Here is a 14446-nt window from a genome sequence, read left to right as displayed (position 1 = left end):
GGTCATATGAGAGGCCAAGGGGAAAAACAGAGCAGAAGAAGCCCTGCACAGGAAAATGTCATCCTCGCAGCATGGGTAGTGGAGACACACACACACACACACACGTACACGCGCACACGCAGCTAAACCGAGTCTATAAATACAACAGTAGAGCAGGGAGCGGCAGAGTGGAAAAAGCCCAGTGGAAAACCATTCAATCGTTAGCTTAGCAACCTAGCTCTAAAATTAGCATTGGTAGCGCAGCAGAGTACAGCAGATCTTACACACACAAACAGACTAGAAATCCGCTTGCAAAGCATCATTGCTAACCTTAATTATAACAAGAGAAAGCAGCAAAACCAGACCGGACCAGCCATCTACACCTCATTAAGATAGCACTCCAAATGTAAGAGAGGGGTAAGCTTAGCACCCAGACCCCAGAATTATCTCAACTTCAAAGTATATGGGCCTATGTAACACACATTAGTCTATGTAACACCTTGGCCTATATATGCAAATCAAAGCCCCCCTCACTGAAATCTTCAGCCAGTTTTAGCAACCTCCAATTATACGTTCCTGAATGAGCCCTGAAAGGTTAAAACGACATTCCATAATGGGAGTATTCTCATCAGAATAGCAACCTATAGCCACCACGTACCAACATACTTGAATCTAAATTTGCCTCTCATGAGGCTTTAGCCTATTTTGTAAGAGGGGCAGAGGTTAATCATGATAACAGTAAATTAATCTGAAGCGAGGAGGGTTTTTGTCTTCCAAATGAGTTAATTCTGAATGTGAGGACACGTTTAAGAAAAGGTGAGAGGGATATTTAACAAAGGGTAACATTAAGATGGCGAAGAAAAGTCACGTAACAACCAAGGTTGTTTGAGAAAAAGGTGTTAAACTTTATTTTATTATTCAGGCCTTGACTGTGTCACTCGCTCTCCTTTCATATTTCATGTGAGAAAAGGGACGACTCAAGACCATCACGAATGGAGGGTAAAGCTTATGATTAATTCAAGTGTCAAAGGGTCATACTTCTTTAGCTCTAATGCACAAATCTAATTATACACGGGATGTGTAGTCAAAACTGTTATTGTTCTAATCAACAACTCACATGTAAATTACCATGGACCTTGGTCTTGAAAGTAAGCAGAACTTTCGAGCTTTAAGCAGAAACTTTTTGCAGCGTCCTGGCAGTGGACAAGCCTTCTCTGTTTGCTGGCCAGCAGAGCACAGATTATAAGTAACATGAATCCTTCATTAACTTCAGAGGGAAAGAAAACAGGACTCTGATGAAGTGTGAGCTAAGTCCATTTATTATAGATTTTTAGCTTTTTGCTAAGCAGTGTCCCTTTTTTGGCAAGGTAAAAGTCTAAGCACTTGTTTCTGTTTTTGGTGTCACAATCTATATCCTTGGATCCAAAGAGTACCTGTTTCTTGCTTCCTGCATTTGTGAAGCAGCACTCCTTAGCTAATCCACTAGCATCTATCTTCTCTACACAGAACAGGACTTGTTTAGGCGGGCAGTGTATATGGATGTGTGCCCGTTTATATCCCAAATAATTTTCTCTGTTTAGACACCCCCAATAAACAATGTTGATGTGTGTGGCACAGGAGAGCTCGCACGCACACACACACACACACACACACCTCTAACTCTGATGCTAATTACCCTGCCGTGGCTTTTACAGTTCATTTGACATCAAAAGGTGCAACATAGTGTCAATGAACCTATGTAGTGTTTGTAGTGTTGGGTGGGTGTGACTGTGTGAGAACTAAATGCACGAACAGCTGCTGTGGTAGAAGCTGATGAGCAAGGTGTTAAAGAGACAGAGCTGCTGAAAGGTAGGAGGGAGAGATGTGTAAACTGATGAAATGCAGGATTATCTCAGCCTTGGGCAAGTACTCAGTTATTTGTAGTTTGTGTGCGTGTGGTTTTGTGTGTGTACAAGTGGGTGGAGGGCGATAAAAACTTCACTTCACCAAACTTAATACTCTTGAATTGCTTATTTATGACTCTTTATGTGCAAGTGTGTGTCTCTATAATAAAGAGCAGGGCAAAGTGTTTAGGTTTCCCTTTAGACCTTTATATGAGAACTGCGTCTACTGTGTGACAGGTCGGTTAGACCTGTATAAAATCCTCTAATATTACAGCAAGGCATATCTGCAGCTTTCTTGTTCAACAAAATCCCTCCACATCTACCTCTGTTTGCAGGTGTGCATGTAATTATGTCTCCATCTGTTCCGTTCCGCTGCATTTTACCTCTGAGGCAGAGGAAGGTGAGGAAGTCCTCCGTCTTAGGCTTGCGTCTGGACAAGTCCTGAATGGAAGAGGACAGGGACGAGGAGGAGAGCGATGAGAGGGATGTGGAGGGCACAGTGGCCAGGCCGGTGTTCAGGCTACCTGGGTCAGCCACTTTGACGGGAGTAGTGCTGGGTGAGTTGGGCTGTGACTGGGCAAACTTCCTCTGGGCCTGGAGCCGAGGTCTGAGAGAAGAACAAGAAGATGAGACAGTGAGTCAATGATATGTAGTATTACTGTGACACCTGCTTCAGATAATAATAATAATAAGTTAAAATATTTGGTCAGATTTTACACCCTAAGCACTGAATCAAATACAATCATACATCAAACCACATAAAAGTACACATGCAGAACAGTGTAGTTACAGCAGACTTTGTATACCCAGTATATGTTGAGTACTAGTACCTCATATGGGGTACTGATGTCACTCATCCTCATGCATCTCAGAAAAAATTAAGCAGTTACGGTCTGCTGCTTGTCAGAAACACAGCACAGCAAAGCACAACCAGACATACACAACTTAGGTAGGCCCTATAGGTAGAGCTGCAATGATTAATTAATTAATTAATTAATCAATTAGCTGATTGAAAGAAAATTGCTTGACAACTATTTTGAGAATCAATTCATCGTTTCAAGCAAGTCATTTCTTAGTTCCAGCTCCTTAAATGTGAGGATTTGCTGTTTTTCCTTCTGTCATTCGTGAAAGGTACAATTAATCCAGTAATTGTTCCAATAATCTGCAGATCAGGTCACAGCACTGAGTGAAAGATAATTAAGGTGTTTCAAATGCAAAAGCAGCAATGGCAGATTACAATAACCAGATAAACAAGAATCGTCCGCAAAAACAACCACAAGCTGCCAGAGAACAGCTTAAGTTTCTTCATCTCGCCATCTTTCTTTCATCATTTTTTCTCGTTTATTTCTGCCTTTCCCATGTGGTGCACAAAACCTCTGAGATGTCTCTCTCATTTTTCTCTCTGCTTGTCTCTTTTCTCTCTTTATTTCACAGTGGGTGTCAGTGAAAACGAAGGAAGGAGGAGAATATTAAAGAAGAGAATGTCTGAGAGAAAGCGATGGACTTACTTGTCACACCCGCCTCCCTCATACACAAGAGACACACAACTGGGTTTAGACACTCACTCACTCACTCACACACACACGGCACATGCAACCACACATACACAAACGATAATAGCCCAAGACTTTCAGGGGTCACATGAACTAGCAAGTGGCCTCAATCGATTAGTGCAGCTGTGTGTGCATGCGTGCGTGTGTGTGTGTGTGTGTGTGTGTGATCTACGCTAGAAATGTTGAGAAGCGGCAATAGAGGCAATGTGATATCCTGGTATTATTTGTCAATTTGCCACGGAGCAGACTGAAGTAAGGGAAGATAGGATCATGTCTGGAGAACACCCACAATGCATTTGGCTCACGGAAAAGGTGCAGAGTTCCGATTACACTTCAATCAGGGAACAGCACGGTGTCAAAACGTGTCAATTTCCTGCCGTGACATGGGTGTAAGCTCAATATGGGAGAAATTGAGAGATGATTGCACGCACGTTGTCAGATTGCTGCATTTGGACCCAATGTGGGAGAAAACTGAACAAACAACTGTTCAAACACGGCCACTTTGTTTACAGTCAAAACACTACGAAAGCACATTTTAGAAGCTGAAACAGAATTAAGTGGCTTTGACTTTTAATTACCACACTTATTATTTAAAGCATTTAGTCTCCAAACAAATGTGGCAATTAGAAGTTTAATGACTAATTTTACTGAATATCAGGGATTACAGATTTGCCTTATTAAATATTCACGTAAAGACTAGGTTCGTACAGGACGTATTGTTTTCCCCTGGTATTACAGAACAAAGAACGTGACGATTCAATAGGCAGAACAGCACAATGGGGACAGGTGTCACTTCACGCAAGGCTGTGATTTGCTTGCAAAAGAAGGAGGAAAAAAGATTGAGGGCAAGAAAGCAGCACATGCATGAAAGACCCGAGATACAACCAAAGGATGGAGAGAGACAGAAAAGAGAAAAACTGACAGATAAAGACAGAGGCTGAATTTTGCTGAGGTTGGCAACCAGTTTAGATGGATGAATTGCTTCAAAGAGAGGGGAAAGGACAAGGAATAAGATGGGACATGACAAAGAGAGGCGAGCATATGGAGAAGGAAGTAAAATTATTTTTTTAAAAAAAATGAGAAAACGGAAGAAGAGAAAACAATCAATGGACCAATGAAAAATCGAAACTCATTCAAGGCCAGTTACACACAGTGTGATAAACACTCTTTGTTTCTCACACCAGCACTGTGTCCTCTAGGCTGGCCCTTTGTTGTTGTCTGACTGGAGGGACTGCACATGTACAGAGATGCAAACAAACACACACAAAACATACACCCACACACAGATTAAAGACACATATACACACTTATATTCTTGCCTGCCCAGCATCAAGTCTGTCCTTATAAAACATTTACCTTTTTTGGTCTGCACGCATACCACATGAAAACTTTAGTTGGGATCACTAGGGATGGAGAGTGTGGGGCATACTGACAGAGAGAAGTACAGAAAAGGATGAATCCAAAGCCAGAAAGTGAGATGAAGTGATGGAGGAGAGGGGAGGAAGGGCCTCTGGGTGGGTAATGTGCAATGTGTGTGGAAGCGGGGAGGATGGCGTGACTGCAAGACTGGGCGAGATGTGGTGAGACGGGAGGAGAGGGGAAGGAGACAGAGAGAGAGAGAGACACACACACACAGTACACACAGATATACTGCAATCACAGTTACTGTGCCGCCTTTAACCACTAAATCCATTTTGACATACACAAAAAGTATTGGGACACCTGGCGCACAGACAGACACTTAACGCAACATGAAAAAAGATCACTCGTATTACAATAAAAAAAGTTGACACAACTTCAGATCAAGTGCAGGGAATTTAAACAATTTAATTTAAAAACAGGTTTTCGCTGGTTTGTTTTGTACGGTGTTGTATTAAATTTTTTTTATGACATTTCTACAGAACAGTTTTGTTTTTATTGCAAAGCTTTAATAAAACGAGTCAGCTTCACCGTCTGTTTGCTATAAAGTCTGTTACCTAAAGCACCTGTCCAAACAACACAGAGCCAAGAAGTGTTTCCATCTCTCGCTTTATATCACAGCACAGCCTATAATTTGTACTACTTCTTATTATAATTGGTATTTACCATCTACATTACTACCAGTGGAATTGCTTAAGGAGGCACCGCATTGGCTACATGTACTGTGCTGTGTTTTACAAGAATAAAACTTCAAAAATTATTTACAGAACAGTTTATTGAAGCGTTTTCCCCTGCACTCCCTGTCTCGCTGTTGGGCCAGCCTCTCTTTCATGTTCAAGTGCATTCTTTGTTCAGCTGTGGTCTTTCCTTTCCAATGGAAGCCTAATTCACTCCCTTCTTTCTTTCACCCACGCTTCTCTTCTAGTTGAAATTTGAATGAATATAGAAAAGCTTGTAGTGTTAAGGGTGCGTGTGCTGTGTGAGTACATGTGTCCTTGTAGACTTTAATGGACCTTGAAGGGACAACTGTTACACGCAAACACAAAACCTCACACTGCCTCAGCTTTATTTGACTAGGGATTTTAAATTAGGAAAATTTTAATGCTTTTACATAGACATTACCATGGTCATGTGTCAGCACCTGCGGCCACTTGAACCTGTCCCACCACCTAATAAGTTCAATCGTCTACAATTCAATTCTGCAAGAGGAGGAAGCAGCGTAGACTAAGCTGTGCAACAAACACTTTCTTTTAAGTAGTAAACACAGAAGAGACTGAGTTCTATACAAAAGCCTCTTCAGTAAGCTAAACCCTTGATAGTTTTATCACTCAAGCCTTAGATGGTCAATTTTCTATTTAACTGCATAAAAAGATAGAAAGAGGGAAGGGCTGACACACACACACCAAAGAAAAATAGGCAGTATGACAATACAATCCCAAAGCCACTGAAGAAACATTTGTGGTTACAGTCACAGTAACAGGTAACAAACACAGATCTGCCTCAAAGATGATGTGAGAACGCAGGACTTGGCAGTGGACCCAAAGGCAGAAGAACGGATGAATGAAACCACATCACACTCCGTTATGAAAGCCACAACTGCAGTAACTGATTATTTTAAAGATGACAGACAGGCCTCTTCTTCGGAAACACTGCTCAGGTGGCAAAACAGAATTACTGTTATTATAACTGTCGAGGCTGGCAGGAAATTAGAGCATGAAAAAAATAAAACCCAATTATAATAACATTTATTTAACAAAGTCAACCAGATTCCTCAGAAATTAAGCTCCATCCCTAAAGTTTTGCAAATATGTCAACGATGAGCCACATCTCTTTAGCTGTAATGAATGCCGAGACAACTGAGTATGCATGAAAAAGGCCTGAGTGTAGCTGACACACACTTTTGGTCCCACAGACCAGGTAAATATTGAGAAATCAGCATGGGAACAATTTGCAATGACATGCCTACTTTGTAAGGTCTGAGTCGTAACATGAGCCTCTGATTTAGCCCTCTGTCTGCCCAGCGGAGGGCTGCCTGGGTGTGCGTGTGTGTGTGTGAAAGTCAAGGTACACCATGTTCCCATGCATGCTGAACTACAGAAACTCATTGATACAGTACCATAGCAGGTAAGTGAGGCTTGATTGAAGGAGAATGAGAGGAGAGCTGGAGAGCCACGGGGAGGGAAAAGAGGAAACCGAGATCCAACGGAGGGAGAAAAAGCAAAGAGATTACAGCAGGATGTCCCCATTCATCCCTTTCTAATCCACCTTTCATCCATCCCTTCCTCCCTCCATCCCTTCCTGCTACCCCCCCAGCCATCTACCCTTCAAATGGCTGCTCTAATGTCTAATATTACACATGCCACAGTAGCTGCTAGAGCATTGATTATCTCTGAGACAGACAGACTGAGAAAATTTTGATGATCCTGTCAGCCAGCAGTCCCGGGAAAGGAGACGACAAGGAGGAAGAAGAAAGGGAGAGGATAAAGGGCCGTTTATGACTTGTCTCTCACTCACAAAATGAAGTAAGATGAAAAAAGGGAAGGAGGTGGCGATGAAGGGACATAAAGACTGGGACACAGATAAAGATGAGCTACAGCTGGCTTACTGTAATTTACTCAACCAAAGCCAGAACACGGATGCAGACAGTTGATCCTGAGCACAGACGTGCACAGAGGAGCCTGTCAATCAAAGACTTTCAAGCTCTCTTCGTCAGGCTCCATCTTATCGACACCTTTCCAGCGATGGTCGTTTCCATGGGAACTGCTGTGACGGCAAGACAATGTGGTCATCTCGACTTGTGCTTCAAAGGCGGTTGCGAGCACCCACTCTTCTCCCTGCTGAAGTGTCACTGAGCAAGACTCCTCACCAGCTTAAATGACCACACACTCATCTCTGACCCTCTCACACAAGTCAACAAAACGTGAATGTCTCCATCACACACAGTCAATAACCTCCAACCCCATCTGGATCCTCGCACTACTTTACTGTCAGCCAAAGCACATCAGCAGGGTGCAGAGTGCAAATAACTAGATGACTAAGCACATATGCACGTTTGTTTGTGTGTAGCGAGCTGACGAGGCTGATTTATTAAATCACACGTCAACTCATTTTGTGCATAAAACACTTATCATAGATGCGAGGGAAGAATGCCATTTGGGCAGGACTGATTGTCGAAGGCTCTCTTTTGCATGTTTGATTTATTGAATAAGCTGCTGGCTCAGCCTATCAGCATCCTTCGATTCTTTACATAAATCAAATAATGATGAATACAAGTGCAATTTGGAACAGGGGAGGGAACAAACAATGTGACGTGAACTGAGACAACGATGTGTTGTCTTTAACTGTTCAAGCTTGAGAAAACATTTTTATTTGGCAATTGTGTTAATGGGTGAAGATTTCCATCCTTAAATGAGTTATGAGACTGAATGACTGAACACCTGAATGTGTGGGAAGGAATTTAATCTGGAGTGTGTCTGTGGTCCTGAGGTCACACACTGTGCACTGTATGCTTTCTAGACGATGTCTTGGCTGTTATGTGTGGCAGCTGCCGTGTGGTTTGGTTTCAGACCTTTGCTATGCCATTGTAACCCGATAGTTGGATGAGACTGGCCAGTGAAACAGGAGCTAGTAGTCCCTGAGTTGATTTGGGCAAATGTGTTAGCATCTGACTTTTAAAGCACTCAGTACAGTGAAGATCTTTGGACGCAAGCAGTCCCCAGCAATGCCAAACATGCAATATTAATTGGCAAATAATTGTTTACCTTAATTGCATCTATTCCAAAACCCCCAATCATGCTAACAGAAAGAGAATAGGAACAAGAAAAACTGAGAGCAATGAAAATGGCATGGAAATGGCAAGGAAAGCATGCATAAAAGGCAAGCTTAAAGTGTGAAAGAGTCTTGTAAAAATAAATAAATAAATTAAAAAAAAGCAATTAAATGAGCTAATTATTCTCTGTACTGAACTCACATGTACTTGTCAGACTGTGGAAATGTGCAACACAAATAAAGTATGTAAGTTTATTAATGTCTGAATGGCTGTATATTTGTAAAATTTAAACAAGCTTCATTAATTAGAACTGTTTGTGGATTCAGTAAATACATCCTCACCAGTTTAAGTAATCCTCAAGATGTGACCGGGGACCTTGGGGACACCCCGTAGCTCACCTGGTAGAGACCCTGGCAGCGGCCTCGGGCTCCACTCTGGCCTGCGGTGCTTAGCTACATGCTCTCTCCTGTTCCCCCCCCTGCCCTCCTTCCCGTCACATCATCAGCTTTGTTATCAAAAGCTCAATAGTAATGATAATCATATATTTCAGACACTGAAGAGCTGAATAATATTTCTCAGCCTTTTACAGAAATATGGCACATGCGAATCAAGCTGTGCGTCTTAAGCTTGTCCAAAGGTCTGATAGATGTTGGCATGAGGGTGTGCTTGAGTCAGGCTTGGTGTTCCCTCCCATGGTAAAGGTTATTGTGTGAGGAGAATAGCGCTGATCCAGAGTCTGTACCTTGGGGGCTGTATTAATTGGCTCCAGATGGCCCACACGGTCCTGATAAAAGACTACCTCACTGCAGCTGGCTCTGGGAGACAGTGTGCATGTGCGTGTGCATGTATGTGTACTTAGTCCATTTTGTCCCGCATGAATGTTTATATGCAGGGATTAAGCATCACAAAATGTGTTTGTGTTTTGTCCCTGCCTGCTGATCTATCTACATTTATTTCTGTGTGTGTTGCCTGACAGTCTGTTCAGATCAACTCTATCAGCAGATAAACGAGTGTGTACGCAGTGACGACGCTAACTGACGTCATATGTTTGTGTGAATGTGAGCATTAAAGCATGTATATGAAAGAGACAGTGCTATACAGCTACAATGTTTTAGCACAGCCACCAAACCTTCCTTGTATTGCAACCACATCTCTGCACCACAATCGCTAATTCACTCTAGTTTTACACCTTCAAGACCTCCACGTGTATCAAATTAAGAAAATTAATAAGCTGACCTTTACAGATATTACTTCTTAGCCCACAGGGAGCAACTACCAGGGCTGATAGTGCATGATGATATATTCAGAGCAGTTTGCCAGCACGAGGCCTAAAATGGATGATGTGTGGTCAGTGTAAACTGTCGTAACTGCACACTCAACCTTACTCATCATGTTTATTGCTTTTCTATCTCCGTGCATGTGGGAGAAGGACAGCACTGCAGTGGACTGACCCACTGAACTCGTGACTTTCACATATGCAAACAGCCCCTGCACAGAGCCCAGTCACATATACTACGAGCATGTGCACATCCAACACAAATAAACACCATCATTAGTCAGTAAGCCAAGGCTGCTGGGAGGACAAATATGCACACAGTAGTCTACTGGAACAGGCCTTAATAACCATGACAGTAATACATAAACTGCAGTATTTCTGTGTATTTTTGCCAGCATGTGGTTATTAACACCCAACTGTTTTGTGTTGACATAAATATAAATGTGAGAATGTTATTCAGACTTGTGATAGCGTGTCTGTCTGTCTCTTAGCTGGGACAACTATATTCTTCATGCAGTGACAATACAGCTCTTATTCATTTAAGATTAAAGATATATCAGGGCCTGTGTGTATATTTAAATATAACCTTGGCTTTTCTCACCCCCGCCTTTTTGTTTGAATGAAAACAAGCAGAGGAGAGATGGCCTGATAGGCAGATGTGTGGAGAAAAGACATCTTGACGATAGATCAAGCTTAGTGGTATTTCTGTGAATATATAAATGCTATATGAGGTCAGATGGAAGTCAGCTATTGCCCCCTTTGTCTTAAACGTGCTTATGTACAAAAGTTACATTACACTTAAGTTAAATGCCATAAAATTAACCTCTAAACATCAATACAATTGAATCCAGATGCCAAAAGTTTTGAATTTGTGGCAAAATACAGAATAGATAGGGAAAAAATGAAAAGTTAAAAGTTACTTCCTGCTCTGCTTCCTTTTCACTCATGAAAAGAAAGAAAAGATAAAACACTGCACTTAAATGTAGGCTTTGTTAGCAGTCAAGGTTCACTGCTCAGGGCTATTTGCCCACAACCCCCCCCCACCCTAACCCCCACCCCAACCCACTCCTTCACAACACAGGCTGAACTCAAACTCTATGACCTCGGACCTTGCAGTCCTCTTTAAATCACCCCTGGGAGAGGCTGACCACAGCCAGGTTAGGTCAATAAACATAAGAGATGGTTCTGCATGTGCTTAGCAATCAGTCTAATTAAGCCAGAGTCCTGGAAGTAGACCTTGAGTGGACTCGAGGCCTTGGGCTGGAAAGACACAGAAGACCGCTCAAACAAAAGATCTGGGACAAGTCGAAGACAGTGGGGCACAGTTAAACGAAGTTCCAACAGGAAAGCAGTTTTCTCTGTTATTTTCATAATTTGTAGTTTAAGATATCTCAGTATGGTGAGGTGCAGCTATAGAACAACTACTATCCAACTACAGACTTTCAAGAAACTGAAGAGCATACAGGCATGGCGAGCTACGTGCTAAACAGACACATGCACTCGTGCACACAAAGACAAACACACACGGCTCTTCAAAATGACCAATCTCTCGCTGGTGCGTTTTCAATTTACAGAAGATGCCCGCGTTGAGATGACAAGACTGACCCTTCCAGTGGGTCGCTACACTCGGCAATAGAGCATCTCTTGTTCCATTCTGAAACATTTTCCTTTTGACACACACACACACACAGCCTCCAAAAGAGCTCTGGCTTTAAAAGCACAGCAAGGCATAAAGTTGCTTGCTTTTGGCTTATGCAGCAACATTTAAATCCAATACTTTCTTGCTTTTACTGGAACACATAACTTGACGCACTGAGGTTGTGGTTCTCACTGAGAGGCGTCATCTCAAAATGAAATATTCTTAGAAAGTTATATATAATTTTTAATATACTAATACAGAATTTTGAGTCATCTTAACAGCTTGGCTTACAAGGCTTCTGTGACTGGCAGCACCAGTTGCTCCAGATACAAGAATAGCAGTGTGAAGTAAATCCCATGAACCATTTAGATTTTGTTGCATTATGCCATAAGAAGCACCAAGCAAACCAGCTGCAACATGGTTAATCTGTACAACAATCGCAGTGCTAGCACTCGTATTTGACAGTGATTACGGGAGTGAGTTTGTGCATTGACTGACATTATGCACTGTGGCGGATGGTTAATACTCCTTCACCCTGCCATTTCAGCAGAGCGGAAGGCTTTCATAAAGCTGCGGCGACAACGAGAGCAGAGTTTAGAGGAGATTTTGGAGACTGACATGCTGATATGCAGGGGTGAATCACTGACAGGCCGACAGAGACAGAGTCAGACAGATAAACAAAGAGTGAGACAGTTTAAACTGGAGTAAGCACAGACACAAAACCCAAATGTAGTTGAATGTAGTAGAAAGTTTCTCTGGGTTTTTAAAGACACACAAAGCCACATAAGATGCCATTTTAATTGACTGGTTAAAAGCTCAGTGGACAATAAATGTATGGTTATTTGTTAGTGACTGCGAGTACTCCACTGTGCATGAATACAACATTAGGTGTCAGTAGTGCAGCTATGGGTTACATTACATATAGTGTTCCCTCACAACATCACCTTAAGTAAATCAATAGACACAGTATGGCCTTCTATTAACACACACTTTTATAGTGTGCATGTGCAGGCCTGCATGCATGTGATCCATCATAAATGCAAATGGCGATTATGCATTACTGACAAGAGCCACTGGTTACGCTAATGTATGTGTGTGTGTGTGTGTGTGTGTGTGTGTACACACTTGGCATTCATTAAGTCGAAACAAAACAAGCGGCAGCAGCTGAGTGTGTGAGTGTGTGTCTTGGCTGAGACAACAGAGAGAACAGATTCAAAGAGAGCCAAAAGTGGGGTTCAGTGAAGGGAGGGGAAAAAAGCAAAAGAGGGACAGAGAAAGAGAAGGCAGAAATTAAGTTAAGCAGTCTGTTTAAGAGGGCCACTCAACTTCTGATCCACACACACTTTACTCCACCCTCTCACACTGCTTCATAAGGTTTTTTTAAACTCACACACAGATGAACTAACAGCTGAGTTGCTGAGGGCTGCGAAAACATCTTGTAAGCACTGATCAGGTGAACTGAAATATGATGCATTGTGATCTAACTTGTCTGACTCTGATTTTATCCAAGACTCTAATCATCTTAAACCACTTTAAAAAAAATTAGAGGCTACAAATGCTGACAATATTAATAAAGTTTCACTTAAATCAAATCCAGAAACTCGGTGCCTACGCGTGCCAAAACATACACCATCAAACCACAAACATGTCCTGATCATGAAGAAGAAAACCACACGGCAGTCCTGTTTAGATTGTAGCCATGAGAGCAGAAATACTGAGTGAAAACACCAAGGCATGAGTTACTCATTTAATTTCTGACTTTACAAGATGGTGACTAAATGCCAAAATTATGACAGCTTACTGAAGAGCCCTCTGTAACAGAAGCATGTTGTTGACTAAACTTGAGACTTCCTGCGCAGAGCAACACAAAAGCAGTCAATTCAACTGCAAAAACTTCTAAGCCAAACAGGCTTTACAAAAGGATACCTGCAGCACTAACCAAGACAACAACTTTAAAAGCCTACTGTGGGACTTGTCTTGATACCTTAGTCACTTACAAATACACAGACACGCTTCAACCTAAATCAAAAGCGGGAGAGGAACAGAGGTGCAGGAACAGAACTAGGTCAGTAAACCATGGCAGCGGCAACGAGACCGTGCTGGGTTGTAAATATAAGTTTGTGTGTGTGGGTGCAGGGCCCAGTTTTGGCAGGTGAGCCCTTTTTGGAGAATATGGTCGGAGAGGGCTACAATGAGCTGGCGTGTTTGAGGGGATGTGCTGCCAGTCTCCTCCACCAATCTCAGGAGCATGGGAAGGCAAACACAGAGTTGATCTCAAAGACTTCTAAAGGGGAGCCGCTTCCTGCCAAAAATCACTCGCACCTGTCCTTCTGTCTCTGCCTCCCTGCCCCCGCCTCCCTCTACTGCTCCTCCCAGTCTTTGCCTTCTCCGTCTACCCTCTATCCCTTCATCCTCTCTCCACAGTGTGAAACTTTTTTTTTTTCTTCACTCGAAATTGGAACCAGCTACGCCATTGCTCCTCCTCTTCTGTTTTGGTTGGTGCCAGGTGTAAAAGCTCCTGGCATCATCTCAGTTAGTCCTGTTCAGGAACAGTGGAGGGCAGCCATGCCAGGGCACTGGAGTCATCCTTCACACATAACGCACGTGCGCGCACGCACATGCACTCGCGCGCACACACACACACACACACACACAATAACCTTTCAAGAGGGCATGAGGCATTGCCAAGTATTGGCTAGGCTTGTGTTTCATTAGCATCAGATAGAGAGCCTTTCTTCATTCAGTCCTGCTGTGTGGGTGTGTGTATGTGTGTATGTGTGTGTGTGTGTGTGTGTGTGTGTGTGTGTGTGTGTGTGTATAGTGGACTAATAAAAACCACGGATCAGGCTGGCCTCTAACTGAACTCAACACACAGGACTACAGGCCAGAAGGGCAAGAGAGAATTAAAGTGTGAGAGTGTCCTTGTTA

At 42.6% G+C, this 14446-nt stretch overlaps 1 protein-coding gene across 2 annotated transcripts in view; it reads right to left on the bottom strand.

The window, feature by feature from the left end:
* jarid2b (jumonji, AT rich interactive domain 2b) overlaps positions 1-14446 on the bottom strand; it is a 103138-nt gene that overhangs the window by 30506 nt on the left and 58186 nt on the right. For both annotated transcript variants that reach the window (XM_046416676.1, XM_046416677.1), the window contains exon 4: positions 2246-2469. In XM_046416676.1, coding sequence (XP_046272632.1) covers positions 2246-2469 — 224 coding nt within the window. The remainder of the gene's footprint in view (positions 1-2245; positions 2470-14446) is intronic.

This window comes from Scatophagus argus, chromosome 17, assembly GCF_020382885.2.
Source record: "Scatophagus argus isolate fScaArg1 chromosome 17, fScaArg1.pri, whole genome shotgun sequence".
NCBI classification, from domain to species: domain Eukaryota; kingdom Metazoa; phylum Chordata; class Actinopteri; family Scatophagidae; genus Scatophagus; species Scatophagus argus.
This window is presented reverse-complemented; position numbering and strand designations above follow the sequence as displayed.